The 14,643-nt window shown below is 41.1% G+C and overlaps 2 protein-coding genes across 11 annotated transcripts in view; one reads left to right on the top strand and one right to left on the bottom strand.

Moving 5' to 3' along the window:
* Positions 1-9,796, top strand: part of MARCHF1 (membrane associated ring-CH-type finger 1) — a 116,168-nt gene extending 106,372 nt beyond the window's left edge. For all 9 annotated transcript variants that reach the window (XM_083457378.1, XM_083457374.1, XM_083457381.1 and 6 more), the window contains 2 exons: positions 3,643-3,790; positions 6,446-9,796. In XM_083457378.1, coding sequence (XP_083313504.1) covers positions 3,643-3,790; positions 6,446-6,747 — 450 coding nt within the window. In that variant the 3' untranslated portion in view covers positions 6,748-9,796. The remainder of the gene's footprint in view (positions 1-3,642; positions 3,791-6,445) is intronic.
* TMA16 (translation machinery associated 16 homolog) overlaps positions 3,796-14,643 on the bottom strand; it is a 28,332-nt gene continuing 17,484 nt past the window's right edge. For both annotated transcript variants that reach the window (XM_083457630.1, XM_083457629.1), the window contains exons 6-8: positions 11,388-11,430; positions 5,371-11,165; positions 3,796-4,320 (exon numbers count right to left, since the gene is read on the bottom strand). In XM_083457630.1, the coding sequence (XP_083313756.1) occupies positions 10,994-11,165; positions 11,388-11,430 (215 nt within the window). In that variant the 3' untranslated portion in view covers positions 3,796-4,320; positions 5,371-10,993. The remainder of the gene's footprint in view (positions 4,321-5,370; positions 11,166-11,387; positions 11,431-14,643) is intronic.

Raw genomic sequence — 14,643 nt, 5'->3', positions numbered from 1 at the left:
TGAAAACAATATAAAATTGGCAGATGGAACAACCAGTCTATAAATATATGTTGTTTTTGAAATTGAAGGTTTTCTTTCAGTGGTATCATTTAATTTCCATTTTTAGGCTGTTTTATTTAGTGGCTATCTTTAAATACTATTGAAGTTATTCAATGCTATTTTTGATTGGATTGTTTTTCAGTTACTCTGTTTTTGTAATCCTATGTAGTCTGCAAAAAAGGGGGGGGGGGAGCCTAGATACAGTATTCTAAGAAATATATTTTAACATTAATCTAGGCATGCATGGTTGTGCTTAAATCACTGAGAATATGGAACATCTTTTGTACAGTTCTTTGCTACCCTCTAGTGTCTAACAGATTGCACTTCTAGTTCTAACATTTCAATGTAACCATAACACTATCGAAATTTGGAATGTCTGGATTGTGATATAACTAGGTGCAATTAATTCAGCAAAGTGGGACACATTTCTACGCTTGCAAACTTACTTTTTAAAAATCCATGTTTTTATTCTCATTTTGACTCTCTGCAACAGAAAATGCAATAATCTGACATCAGTGACCAGGGTCATAGTTCAGTGGCTGAGCATCTGCTTTGTATGCAAAAGGTACCAGGTTCTGTCCTTGGTATGTTTAGGTATAGCTCTGGCTGAAAACTCTTCAAGGTGAGGTCAGACAGTCCTGTCCCTGTGGAACTTCTGGTGTCTACTGAAGACCTTTTTTATTATTATTATTATTGCTGCAGGCATTTTAATTGAATTGTGATTTTATAGTTGTAACTAATTTCTAGCTTGAGTGTACTGAGTTTTTTTAGTATACCCCTTTAGATAACCTGAAATTACAAATTATCAAAATAATCAAGTAGTAGACAATCCTGGGCTAGACAGACAAAGTCTTGACCTGGTATAATATGTTCCCTCTCTATTCTTCCTTCTCTTCCTGGCTTGTTCCCTGTTGGTGTGGCTTTTTAGCTCTTTCTTTAGGAACATAAGAAGAGCAAACTGGACCAGGCCAATTGTCTACCTAGTTCAGCAAGCTGTCTTTGAAGTGGCCAGTCAAATAACTATGGGAAGGCATATGCATTTTCTGCTTCCAGCTTCCACCCCATTTGCCTCTTTCTAGTACTTTTGTCAATGCTATTGCTCCTTCCATTGCACCCATGACTCTTTAGCTATTTTCCCTTCCCCAAGAGCTATGCTATCCCACGCTCTCACTTTTTCCTTCATCTGTCCCAGTCTCATTTTCCTTTATTGCAATGTTTTGCCCACAAAGCTTTAGTTTGCACTTGGTTTGAATGAGGAAGTCGAATACAGCAGACTGTGATCATGAGACTTTCTGACCAACAAGGTAGTTATTTGGTGTTTTAATCTGTCTGTTAAATTTTTGAGTTGTTCAATGGTTGCATTCCTTTACACACCATTAATAGACACCTTGGAAAGGCAGGATATACGGTAAGCTGCCCAACCATTAAGTGGCATGATATTTATGAAATTATAAAAGAAATACCCTAAATGGGGGGATGGACGGGCATGCATGAATTACTATGTCCAGTGCTTTATTTCTGGGGGGACGCAGAGGTATACATACCCCCAAACATTATGTTAATCTTTGTACTTTTGTCCATTTACTGTATTTCCCCCCATTTTGAACTATAAAATGGTGATTTTCTTGAGTCAAAATGACAGTACCCCTAAACATTTTTTTTGAAAAAAAAAAGCACTTGTGCTCGTCCCTTGGTTTTTTTTAAAAATGTAAAATTCAAGAAATATGAAAAAGCGGGAGGCAAACCAAACAAAAGCATCATTAAGTTGATTTTTCTTTCCAAGTTTGAACTTGCTAGTAGCAGTGAGCATGAAGAAAGTGCAAGTCATTCTTATGATTTTTGATCGCTTTCACTTGCACATCTTTTAAAGAAGCAGTGTGCTGTGCCCACTCCCCCAAAAATTCTCCAAATAAATGTATTGTGCTTCTGTGCATAATTGACTTGGTATCCTGTTGGGATATATAAAGTATATCCCCATCCTTTGCTCTTCTTCAGCCGAAAGATGTTCCCATAGTGGCTAAACTGAAGGTGTAGGGTCTAATCTGATACTAGAGTTCTAATGTAACAGTACCTCTAACACCTTACTGGCACATCTCGGGTAAATGGTTCTGCTTATTGCCTCTTGTTTTCTGCTTGTGTGTCAAAGCTCGTAATCACTTCTGTCTTAAGCAGCCATTGTTTCCTTTCTTTTGCCATGGGGGCAGGGGCACACATCATTGTTCAATGATGGCGTTCTTTTAAATAGTATTAAAAGACAGGCAGGCTGTAACTTGTTACAAATAAGAGAAATAGAAATATTTATGACTTTAGTGTGGCAATACTGCACTGGAAACATCACAATACTGTATATTGTAAAAAGCAATTTTAAGATGAGCAGCTTATGACAATGTGTGCAACTTCCGTTTGAAGCTGGAAGCAATTTGGTTGGCATGCAAAACTCACCTTATTTCTTCATCTTTCTCCAAGTTTGCTTTTTTATTTCCCTTCTGGCCTTATCAACTATTTGGAGTCATTTTGAAAGAAATGCAGTGCGCACATTAAAATGTTGTTTCAAACATGCACTTCAGCCATGTAGCAGGAAGGTGGCAGCGTTGCACTGCATTTCTCCAGCACTTGAGATATTTTAACGAGATCCAAAAGTAATATTCCAAAGTTGAAAAGCCTCAACAGCTCAGTATTTTAATCTACTTATGAAAGAGGAAAACATGATTTGCATGAGGCTAAAAATCCACATTTGATCTAGAGAAGAAAATGCTTTTTGCTTAAGTTTTCAGGCCCACTATTGGGTTAATTCAAATTTCCTTATGATAGCTAAGGGACAAAGTAGATTGCATGATTGGCCCTCGCTTGCTTTCTTATTTTGTTACTAAATAGCAGTTGTGGGAGGAAGGCAATCCAGATTAAGACTACAATGGGAGCAAACCATGGGCATGATCCAGATAAGACCCTACACCTTCAGTTGATATTTACTTCTTGTTAAAAGCAGAGAAGGAACCAACCATGTGATTAGCATGATGTCTGAATTCACCCTGAACTCCACTGGAATTCATGGTTGAGTGTCTTACTCAAGAATTCCTTAGAGGCCTTTGGTTTCCTTGTGTATATTAGGCCTCTATACCTGCCAGCAGACATTTTAAATACATGCAAGAGATTTCAGAGTCGCCCAATATGGGCCTGGTTCTGTCCCAATAAAAACTGTACCACTTTAAAAGGAGACAAACTTTCCCATTTCAAGAGTGCCTGTAGTGGCATAACTCTCTCTTCAAAATCAAACTGCACATACAGTATATTATTTTGCTGGTAGTTGCTACTAGTCTTTAATGGGACAGGGAAACTTTTAAACAGTTGCTCGGCACTTCACAAAACTAATGAAAGGGTGCCTTCCTTGAATAAAATACATCATGGGTTTTCTCCAAAATTGAGCTTATTTTATTAATTTTGCTATTTCCCTTCAATTAAGGAAGCCCTGAATGCCTGTATTTTAGAGAACAAGTAGGAGATTTCAAAATTAAGTCATCCTCATTGCTAATTTTAGCGGGGTGGGGAGAGTTTAGTAACATAAGAACGCCTGCAAACCCAACCATTTCTGTTTGCCATTCGCAGTGGGAAAAACTACAGATGACAACAAGTGAGAGGAGGAAGATTGTCTGCTCAGTCACATTCCACATTATTGCTATTACCTGCGTAGTTTGGTCACTGTATGTGCTAATAGATCGGACCGCTGAGGAAATTAAGCAAGGCAATGACAATGGTGAGTGTATTTATCATTTTCTTTCTTTGTGTTCTTAGGTAGTATGATTTTAGAAATGGAGACAGAGGAAAGCTGTAAAGGCAAGTGAGTGTACAGAACCAAAAGCAACAGGTTCAAATGGGAGCATTGACCCAACTTCCCTAGTTCCAGTGTTCTGAGAACTTTGGAACATAAAAGAAGCAGGTTTCTAGCCCTTTAGGCCCCAGGCAACAGGTTTCAAAACATGTGGCCAATGTCTAGTGAAATTGCAGGCGCTGCTTAGGGTGGGAATTCCAGCATCTAGGGGGGTTTGATTGCACTGCATTGACTGCCCCACCCCTGCTGACAGAGCAATTATTCAAAATGGGGTTCACTGCATGCAGGTGGACCCAGGCTCAATGACCTGCATCTCTACATAGGGATGAGAATATCTCCAGTCTGAATCCCCAAAGTGTCAGTGTAGACAACACTGAGCTAGATGGACAAATGGTCTGAGGCCCCTTCCTATGTTTCTAAAATAAAGCATATGCAGGCATGGTTAACATGGTTTACTGTATTTTTCGCTCTCTAGGACGCACTTTTTCCCCTTCAAAAATGAAGGGGAAATGTGTGTGCATCCTATGGAGCGAAGGCGCCATAGCCCCGCGACCCTCTCCTGGCTGGAGAGGTGACGCCACGGCTATGGCAGGAGCCTCTATAGCCGCCCGTCACCTCTCCAGCCGGGAGAGCGTGCACGGGGCTAAAGCAGCCCCCCTGCGGCCCTCTCCCGGCTGGAGAGGTGACGCGCAGCTATGGCAGGAACCTCTATAGCCGCCCATCACCTCTCCAACCGGGAGAGCGCGCGCGGGGCTAAAGCAGCCCCCCGCGACCCTCTCCCAGCTGGAGAGGTGACGGGCGGCTATAGCAGGAACCTCTATAGCCGCCCGTCACCTCTCCAGCTGGGAGAGCGCGTGCGGGGCTAAAGCAGCCCCCCGCAACCCTCTCCCGGCTGGAGAGGTGACGCGCAGGAACCTCTATAGCCACCTGTCACCTCTCCAGCCGGGAGAGCGCGCGCAGGGCTAAAGCAGCCCCTCTGCCACCCTCTCCCGGCTGGAGAGGTGACGCGCAGCTATGGCAGGAGCCGCTTTAGCCTCACGCCACCTCTTCAGCTGGGAGAGCGTGTGTGGGGCTAAAGAAGCCATAGCCCCGCGACCCTTTCCTAGCTGGAGAAGTGACGTGCGACTATGGCAGCAGCCTCTCCGCTGTGCCTTTCCGGTGCTCTCAGACCTGCTCTTTGGGGCTGGTGGTGAGCTTCCCCCCGCCAGCCCCAAAAAGCAGGTTGAAAGGAACCTGAAGCCTGGAGAGCAAGAGGGGTCGGTGTGCACTGACCCCTCTTGCTCTCCAGGCTTCCAAGGTAGCCGCCTGAACGCACCTTAAACGGCACCTTGTTTTAGAGCGGGAAAACAAGAGGGGGAAAATTCTCCCTCTCTCTGCGCAGCGCCTCCTGCCGCTTCGCTGAAGGGGTGCTGGGCAGAGAGGGGGAGAATTATTTTTTCTTGTTCTCCCCCCTCTAAAACAAGGTGCGTCCTATTCTCCGGTGCGTCCTATGGTGCGAAAAATACGGTATCTATTCTCAGAAGACGTTCTGACTTTACAAAGCAGCCCTGGCTACTTCGTAAAGTGACTTATCTTGAGGCTAGCCACTGGGTGTCATGATATTCCAAAGACAAGCAACTGAGTATATCTACATGAAACAAACACATTGAGTATCACTGTGCCCAAGATTGCTCTGAAATACAATTTCCAACGTTGCATTTTTCCTTTTAAAAATGCATATATGCATGCCTTATTTTTCTTTTTCAAGCTTAAGAGATCCTGCTAGGCAAAAAATAAATGAAGCAAAAATGATATTTTACTGATGTGTTTAACATTTTCATACACCCAGTAAAACTGCCCTCAGCAAGCTTAAATTATGCAGTGGCAAATTATACATTTGGCATTCAAATAGGCAAGATTCTTAATCTCAGCGGCATAAGAGCATTTTAAAAGTTATATCCTGCAGGAAACAATTTCTCTTCTAGCAAATCTTAACTCACTCAAAAGAAATATCTCCTGGGTAAAAGGATTTTCTAAAAATAAATGTTAAAAAGAAATGCTCTGCCCAAAGTAGGCCCAAAGTAGGACCTAAAAGTCAATTGCAAATGTGGGTATCTGACAGGGGGTGACCCCCAAATAAGTGATTTCCACATCCGGTTTAAAACTTAAAGAGGCCTAAGGGACCCATTTAATCCAGTGTTCTATTCACAGTACCCAACTAGATTCCTATGGGAACTCCATAGGCAGGATAATGACAGCCTAGAGCTTCTCCCCCACCTAATCTCATGGAATTGAACCCTTTCACATAAATGTCAGGAAAGTTTAGCTTGCATACATGAGCAAATAATTATTCTTTCTGTTCAGTACAGGCAAATTCATTATTGGGAACCCTCCTATATCTAAAACCATAATATTAAGAAAACTTCAGAGCTTCACTGCTCAACACGAGGCCTTAGAACTGAGCTGGTAGGGGGAGCCTTTGCAGCCTCCATGTGTCAGGAGGTTTCACTAAGCGCAATTTAGAAGCAAATAGCAACTTTGCAGGGAAATGAAACAGTGATATTAACTCTACCTCTTTCACCCCCTTTTTAACTCTGAAAGGTGTGCTGGAGTGGCCATTTTGGACAAAACTGGTTGTGGTGGCCATTGGGTTCACGGGAGGCCTTGTCTTCATGTACGTGCAATGTAAAGTCTACATTCAATTGTGGCGAAGGCTTAAGGCTTACAATCGAGTGATATTTGTTCAAAACTGTCCAGACACTGCCAAAAAACTAGAGGAGAAAAATTATTCCTCCAATCAGAACACTGAAATCAAAGACTCCGTAGTGGTGCCAGTATCACAGACAGGTACAAACTCTCAACAATCAGGAGAAGAAACTGTTTCTGATGTGATGCCGGTTTGATGGAAGCTGCGTTTCTCTTTCTTTACTGAAGAACAAAGTAATGTGCTTTCCTACTGTTCAGCCACATTAAAACAGCAAAACCACTAAGTAAATCTGAGGGAAGAACAAATGGGAAAATCGATCAAGCGAAGTTACACGTTACCTTTGGAATGTAATTGTGAAGTGGCTAAGCATAGTGAAAATGCAAAGAAGAAAGCGCATCAGAGATGACTTTCGAACAGGCAAACAAACATGGCAAGTACCACTGTTGATGGCTGAAAAGAGCTGCATATGCAGATTTACTACCAGTGTTCTGTTTACAAGGAGAAAACCCTTACATCTATTTGTTACTATGGTCTTTTTTGCTAATTATCGTAATCTTGGACACACTCTCTTCAAGGCAATTTTTAAAACGATTCATATTTACCCTTAAAGTCATGCAAAGAGATATGCACCATAGCACAAAGTACCCGAACCTCATAATGTGATAATTTTACAAAGAGGTGGCTGACCTGCAGCATATATGGTTTGAAGGCGATATGAAGGAAATCCTTTCCAAAAGTTACCATTGAAAACGTATGTTTAAAATGTGAGTATTTGTAAACTAGGTAGCTGAAAATATCCCTTGTATGCACAAATGATCATTTTCTTTCACATTTTTATATTCATTTGGTGCAGCAATTTGACGGCTGCTTATTCATAAGAGCTAAAATTGACAGAATATTCCTGCCACCTCCAAAATTCTGCTAAAGGGTAATATGTTCTATAATCAGAGGTATATTGCAGACAGAGCAGCAGGAAACTTTGAAAACATGTTTTTAGTACTTACATATTAGTGTGTAAAATATGCAAAGGGTGGGAGATTAAATTCTATTCTTTTGTTTAAGAGATCAGGATAGAACAGATTCTGAAACTTGTTAGGACAGTATTGAAAGAGTCAAAGTAGGCAGCATTACCCATATGCCAGTATCTCTCTGATGTCCACTAAATTGACAAAGTATGTGGTACCTTCTATACAGGAGTAAAGCTGAATCATTAATGGTTCAGTAGTTCAGTTGTTACTATTGTGGTTTTAGCATAGTAATGTAAGACTGAAGTGTGACTAAATAGAAAATGCAGAAGATATATATCAGTATCATGTTGTACCCAGCAGGGATGACTTGCACAGGGGGGAAGCCAATAACTTTGGCATCCCATTTCAGAATGATGTACCTCAGCAGACTAAATGATTGGATGTCCTAAAAAGAAAGGGCACTGCACCTGTCCTTATACCACTCTTATGCTTGTTGAATGTATTGTGAGTTGTGCCCAAGTAATGTGAGTTATACAAGAGCAGTGTTACTAGTAATGAGAGGAACTTATGGTGGCAAACTGCAGTGGATTAAGTAATTTTTAAAAAGGACTACATTTCACATTTCATACTTATAAAACACAGTAAGACATAGATTCTGAAAATGCTCAGCAGATGTATGTGATGGATCAGCTGAGACATTGCAAAAAGCACATAGCCTCCTTAAAATTAATGGGCCTTTCTCCAGTGATTTCAGTAGTTGAAATAGGGCCTCTCTTATTGGAATCATGGCACTAGTTGGAAACATTAAAATGAGATTATGTAAGACAATAGTTTAGCAAAAAGAGTTGATAATGGAGATCTTGAGTAGAAGTTGCATAAATAACCCATTGATGAAGACTTTAATGCTAAAATGAAGAAATGCATTTTAACATTTAAACTGTCAGATGAAGGAGCAGCACAAATTCTTTGTGGGGTTTAGAACACTGTGTATTTGAATAGAGGTCATAGGAGGGACCGAAGAAAATTAAGATAAGAATAAAATTAATTCCAAACTGGGTGGTTCATATCCATTTCACTAAGAAAAAGACACACACACATCCAGATATAGTCTAACTGTAAACTGAAGTGATAGCTAACCTGGTGATTTTCTGCCCAGCTATAGCCATTTATAATAATGTACCATTGCTTTGCATAAACAGCTGACTACTGTGATATAAATACTTTAAAAGATAAGGCAGCTGCAGCACATCGCACCATACTGGACAGGGCACAATATAAATTGCTTACTGAATTCCAGTAAGTCAATTCAAAATGCTAATTTTTGAAGTCTCAATGCAACCAAATCAACGTTTTATCTTTAGGTCCCCATGCATTTACCAAATTAAAAGAAGGCCAACTGATCATTTCTCCTGACAGCATAGCAATCAAGCATTGGATTCATTCAGACGGGCATGAGTATAAATCACAATGCATAGGGCAGAAATTGTTTTTTTATCATCAGAAGGAGACCATGTATGGAGCCCATGTTTTCAAGACATACTAGTGACTTGGTTCCATTGCTTAGAACCAAGAGCTTTTCCTTTTTAAGATGATGCTTCTGAAATTTAATGCAGCTGGCTGAAGCAGCTTTGAAGGAATAGTTACCACTTTTTTTCCACGAAATGGAGATGCCAGTTGTCACACACAGACTATAGTGTTATCTGTCTTTTCTAGTGCCAGTTAATAGATGACCATTAGAGATACCAGAAGTTGTATCAAAGAAAATGTTTACATGGTGGAATAAGGTTACCCTTAGAAAACAAAGATGATGGAAAGTTAACAATGAGGTAGTGTTAAATGCCAAATTAATTGTCTTCATCAACTCTGTATGGGGCTATCAGGGGCTTTCCCCTATGGATTGTTCTATTAGCTTTACAAGCATAACTAAGCAGCCTACTGGTGCTATTGCCACAGCTGGAAAGCAGTCAATAGTTTGGTTCTAAAATGTGTACATCAGTACACAACTCCACCACCAAAATTAGCAATCAAATTCTGAAACTTGCACTGCAATGCAATCTACAATACAAATATTTTACTGTGTATATTGTTGAGACCCAAAAGTTTTGTTACTTGTTTTACCCAGTTCTCTTTTGCAAAAGAGCTTAGATGCTTTTGTGGGTGACTTGTGTATTAAAAAGGTATTTGGGATGGGAAAGAAACTTAATATAAACTACTAATTGTTGTGGAACAAATTTGTATTTGTATTAAACAGATGACTCTAGGGTTACTTGTAAGTCATTTGCTTTTAAAGTGCAATCATGTATGTTGATAATATGGGCTGCCAACCCTTTCCAAGCTAATGGATGCATTTCAAATTTTGAGAAAATGATGCGGCAACTTGGGGGGTACATGGCACAACACAACAAGGCTGCTAAATCTAAAGAGCAGAAAAAGATAACAAGGCCACAAAATGGTAAGAGACGCACCACCTATGGAGAAAATAACATTTCACTGCCCATCTCCTCAAAATGGAAAAGCGGGGGGGTATCCAATCTTGACCTGTTTAAGGGGGCATGTTCAGTACACAACAGGCCAAGCCAGCGCAAACAGGCACTGAGCAAGGGGGCCAAGTGGTCATACACTCTGGATTTTTGAGGGCACTGCAGGAGGTACTGGCACCCACAAATTCTGTACTGGTAAAACCTGAAAGCTGCCAATTTTATATAACAGTCTTATCCAGGAAGAAGGGAGGTGGGGTACCAGTTCTCAAGAATGCACTATCTTGAGTGCTTAACCACTGACCCTCCAGATGTCGCAGAACCCCAACTCCCAACAGCCCCAGACAGCATGGCTGACTGGGATGCCAGGAGTTGGACTCGGACAACATTTGGACAGCCACAGATTAGCCATCCCTGCCCTAAACCTACTGAACGACATCCTGAAAGCGCATGATAAAAATGGATCCATTTCGGCCAAAATAGACATTATGGCAGCAGAACCCTCTGTAGGAGTCAGGTTGCCACCAAATTCAAGCAAGGAGGATTGTAGCTAAATCAGAGTGCAAGCAGGCAGGAGTAAGGGGACTGAAATTGCCTCCTTGTCTCTATTTTACTTCCCAGCTTGATATACCCCAGCAGGTTTAATGACTGCTGAGATCAGGTGTGAAAGGAAACCACTCCTCACCCTCCAGGAAAAAACCAGCTGGGAAGAACCTGTCAAAAGGAATAGCTTTTTCACCCTTCCCTTCTCCTGCTGCTTCAAATAAATTCAGCATGGTCAGAGTACCCCGCATCTAGTTGCTACGTCTATGAACTTGAAATATTTTAATGTTTTTCAAAAGACAATGATGCAACATCATCTTATTACATCATGAATTGAAGGCTAAATTACAGTGCTGGTCTTAGTCAAGATACCTGGGTCCTGTCACATTTGCACTCAAAATGTGATTTAGTCTAGCTCTAACTGAACATTAAAATAGCAGCTTGGCAATTTGCTTCAGCTGTCATTTCCCATACCGGTAAGCATTTGTTTCTCTGCATCCTTTGCTACATCCAAGTCCGTCTCAGCTTCAACTGTTGCCTTCTTAGTTAAACTGCTAAGAGCATCTTTACTGGATATCTTCCTCATTTTAATGTTTGGTAGCTTCTGCAAATCACCATCCCAGGTACTGTGAAGTAGGGAAAGGAGGGGAAATGACAGTATTTTAGACCATGGAAACCACTGCTAATCAAACATTTCTACCAGTGAATTTAAGGTGTTCCGCCTTAAATTAACGACTTGGGAGTGACCAAACTTTGTTCTGACGTGCAGACTGCCCCACACTGATACCCCCCCCCCCCCCGGTAGAACTGCTACAGCATGAGTGAGTTTAAATAAGAAAACAACTCACCTGAATGTTTTAAGGTGCTTACAGTTCACAATGTCGGGGATCTCTGTTGGAAACAGAATAAAAACCAAGATCATCTAACCATTTCTAAACAGAAATTTTGATTTGAAACACTTTAAAAGGCTAGTTGAAGGACCCTCTACTTCTGGTTCTGATAGTATGAAAGAGACTAATCAATTTGCTCTGAGACTTAGTACCTACCTAGAAGAAACTGAGAATGTCCACACCCCCGACCTTCAAAAAACAGAAAACAAATACTGGACTCTTGCCAAGAGTTCTGTCTACTATGAAAGAAAGAATTATTAGGGAAAGCATCTTTAGCACCAACCTGTTAAGTACTACTGTACATCAGGGAGGGTGCTTCTTTTGAGAGCTTTTTGAATTTGGCTAAACCTCAATGATCTTTGTGGATGTATCAGTGGTGATAATGATAATACCTCACTTCTGACTCCTTTGTCCAATGGTTTAAAGCTGTGGTTATATTACTGGTCACATACAAAATCTTACAGTATCTCCAAATGCACAGCAACATAGATTATATAACATCTGTGCTCAGAGATTCTGAAACAAAAGAAAACCTTGCCAGATAGTGCACTTCATCTACTGAATTTTCATCATTTTTCTACTGATTATACTACTTAGAAAGGTCAAAATCATAGCAACTCCAGATGTTTTCAGCTACAACTCCTCTTGGCCCCAGTCAGCCCCCTACCCACAATTTGGATAACACCTGGTTGGGGAAGGCTGCACTGAAATGAAATGGTAGCTGCTTTAGAAGTCTCAAGGTCATGCCCCTAACAAAGAGCAAAAAACAAATTGTTTAAAGAAAGCTACCATTAAAAGCAGGGATGCAATTCAATTGAAGACACTTTAAATTGATCATATGAGTGTCAGTTGACTGATTAAATTTGCATAGGAGTGTTAGTTGGCTGATTAAATTTGTATATAATTAATAAGCATTTCTGAAGCAAGAATACTCCCCCCCCCCTTCATTTTGGATGAAACAAGTATTACAGCAAGCATAGTCTTAGAAGAAGCATATCTCCTGTGTTTGACACAAGGGAGAATGCTTCAAGTTGGTGCTTGCCGTATGGAGTTTCTAGAAACACTTGTGTTTAAAAATATGCTTTGAAAAATCCGATGCCCAATCAGGGACACCATTTTAGTTGATTGAAAGCTTTTAATCAAACCACTCCTAATCAGAGAAGTATATTTCTTTGTCAAATAGAACTAGCTCATTTGAGAATCCACTGAAGTAAGACCCGTAAGAAGCAGGTGTCACAGCCGCCTTGCAATTTCAGGGAGCAGATTGGGTCAGAGTAGGGTAGTCATACTAGCAAATTGCTCATTCAACATAGGTGATCGTGAGAAAGGTAGAGCAGGAAATAATTATCGGTGCAGAACGAACACTCTTGACATTGAGAGCATTAAAGCATGCAGTTCCCAATTTGACTGCTGCATGAGATTATTCTGATGGACACTTTGATACTAAATATATATTGCAATGTTCTGACTGAATTAACACTAAACTGTCCATTGTCTAGTAACTGATTCATACAGCCATTGTGTGTGTCAGGGGTGTAAGATTTTGGATTTATTTTGCAGATTACTGACATCACCATGCAGTTCCCCAAAATGGAGCTATTAACAACCAAGAACAGAGTGCTTGACAGCTCAAACTGCTCATTTACCATACTGACGGGAACAGGAAGGGGAAAGATAATATTTTCAGTAAAACCTACTAATTCCGTTTTGCCTTCAGCCATTGACACAGTGCAGCAAAGGAAAGTGAAAAGAATGATGCATGGGAAGTAACATCAACCACATGTTTGGGGGTTTGATATATTAGGGCAGGTATAGAAACTCAGGGAAGGTCACAGCATCTCTTTGGAAACCCCTGTCTCCAACTGCCAGAAAGCCTCTGATCTTTAGGCAACACCTGCTGATTTGCCTGGTCAGCCCAGTTTGTTACTGTACTATTTTTTTAAAAAAAACATATGTAGCTTGCTGAACAAACACTTGTGTGAACTGCAGAGCTGCCAGCACACCAGTCTCTCAACTGCAGTAGTGCTACTGCTCACCTGGACCAGGATGGGGTGTGACAGCAAGAGCAGAGAAGTAAAAGGTAAAGGACCCCCAGTTGGTTAAGTCAAGTCAAAGGCGACTATGGGGTGCAGCGCTCATCTCACTTCAGGCCGAGGGAGCTGGCGTTGGTCTGCAGGCAGCTTTCCGGGTCATGTGGCCAGCATGACTAAACTGCTTCTGACGCAATGGAACCCTGTGACAGAAGCCAGAGCGCACAGCAGAGTACCACCAGGTCGATGGCAGTAGCGACAGGAACAGATGTGTAGGAACTTGCAAGTCTGGCCACCAATCTTGTGATTTCCCTGCCCTCACTGCCATGCCCCAAACTGGCTCCAGGGCGTGGTTAGGAGGGCAGTGTGCCACCACGCACCATGACAACATAAAGTGAGACAGTTTGCTCATTGCTTAACACCTACAAATCTTGGAAGGACACACAAGCTTTCCTATTTTGCTGCTTTTGCAAGTCCAGATAGACTTATTTTTCTCTTCCCAAGAGGGATGAGAAACTTTATCTTCGGCAAGAAAAGAACTAATTAAATCAAGCCTACATAAATTCTCTCTCATTAAGAGAAAGGAAACTGCAGGGTGGGGGGGGGGGGGGGGAGACTTCCTGGAGATGCCAAAGGTTTTAAAACTAAGTAACGCTACATGGTCTAAATGACTTCTAGATTTTAGACTGCAGGCTCTAATTACACTATCTGCTGCAACAATTTTCCTTAAATTGAAGCTCGGTACAGACATTGTGCCAACATCCACAGCAGGAGCATTAACAAGGAATGAATGATTGGAGGTTACCTTTAACAAGGAAAGGGCCACCAACAAATCACACTTTCTGAATATTGCTGAGGTGTATTTTTAGTTTCTATACAACACGCAACCTTTAAAATGAGTTTTCACTCTGCTTCTTGAATAATACAGAGTTGCCTGTCTTGTGTCTGTCTGTTTACTCTGCATTTGGAAACCTTAAGTTATTGTAACCAAATTTTGCACAGTGGGTCCTAAGATCAAAGGCAGGTTTTCATCTACGTTTAGATACAAATGGATGTCATTTTTAATCAAGATGGCAGACTAACCCTCTCAAAACTGCACTGCCTTTTTTTGATTCCTAGGATTCCCAAGCAACTCAAGTATCTACTCACCAGCTTCCCCCATGGAGATTCTAACCCACTATTGT

This window comes from Podarcis tiliguerta (genome assembly GCF_965153285.1).
Source record: "Podarcis tiliguerta genome assembly, chromosome: 9".
NCBI classification, from domain to species: Eukaryota; Metazoa; Chordata; class Lepidosauria; order Squamata; family Lacertidae; genus Podarcis; species Podarcis tiliguerta.
The sequence above is the reverse complement of the archived record's forward strand: the minus strand, read 5'-3'. Positions and strand labels throughout refer to the sequence as shown.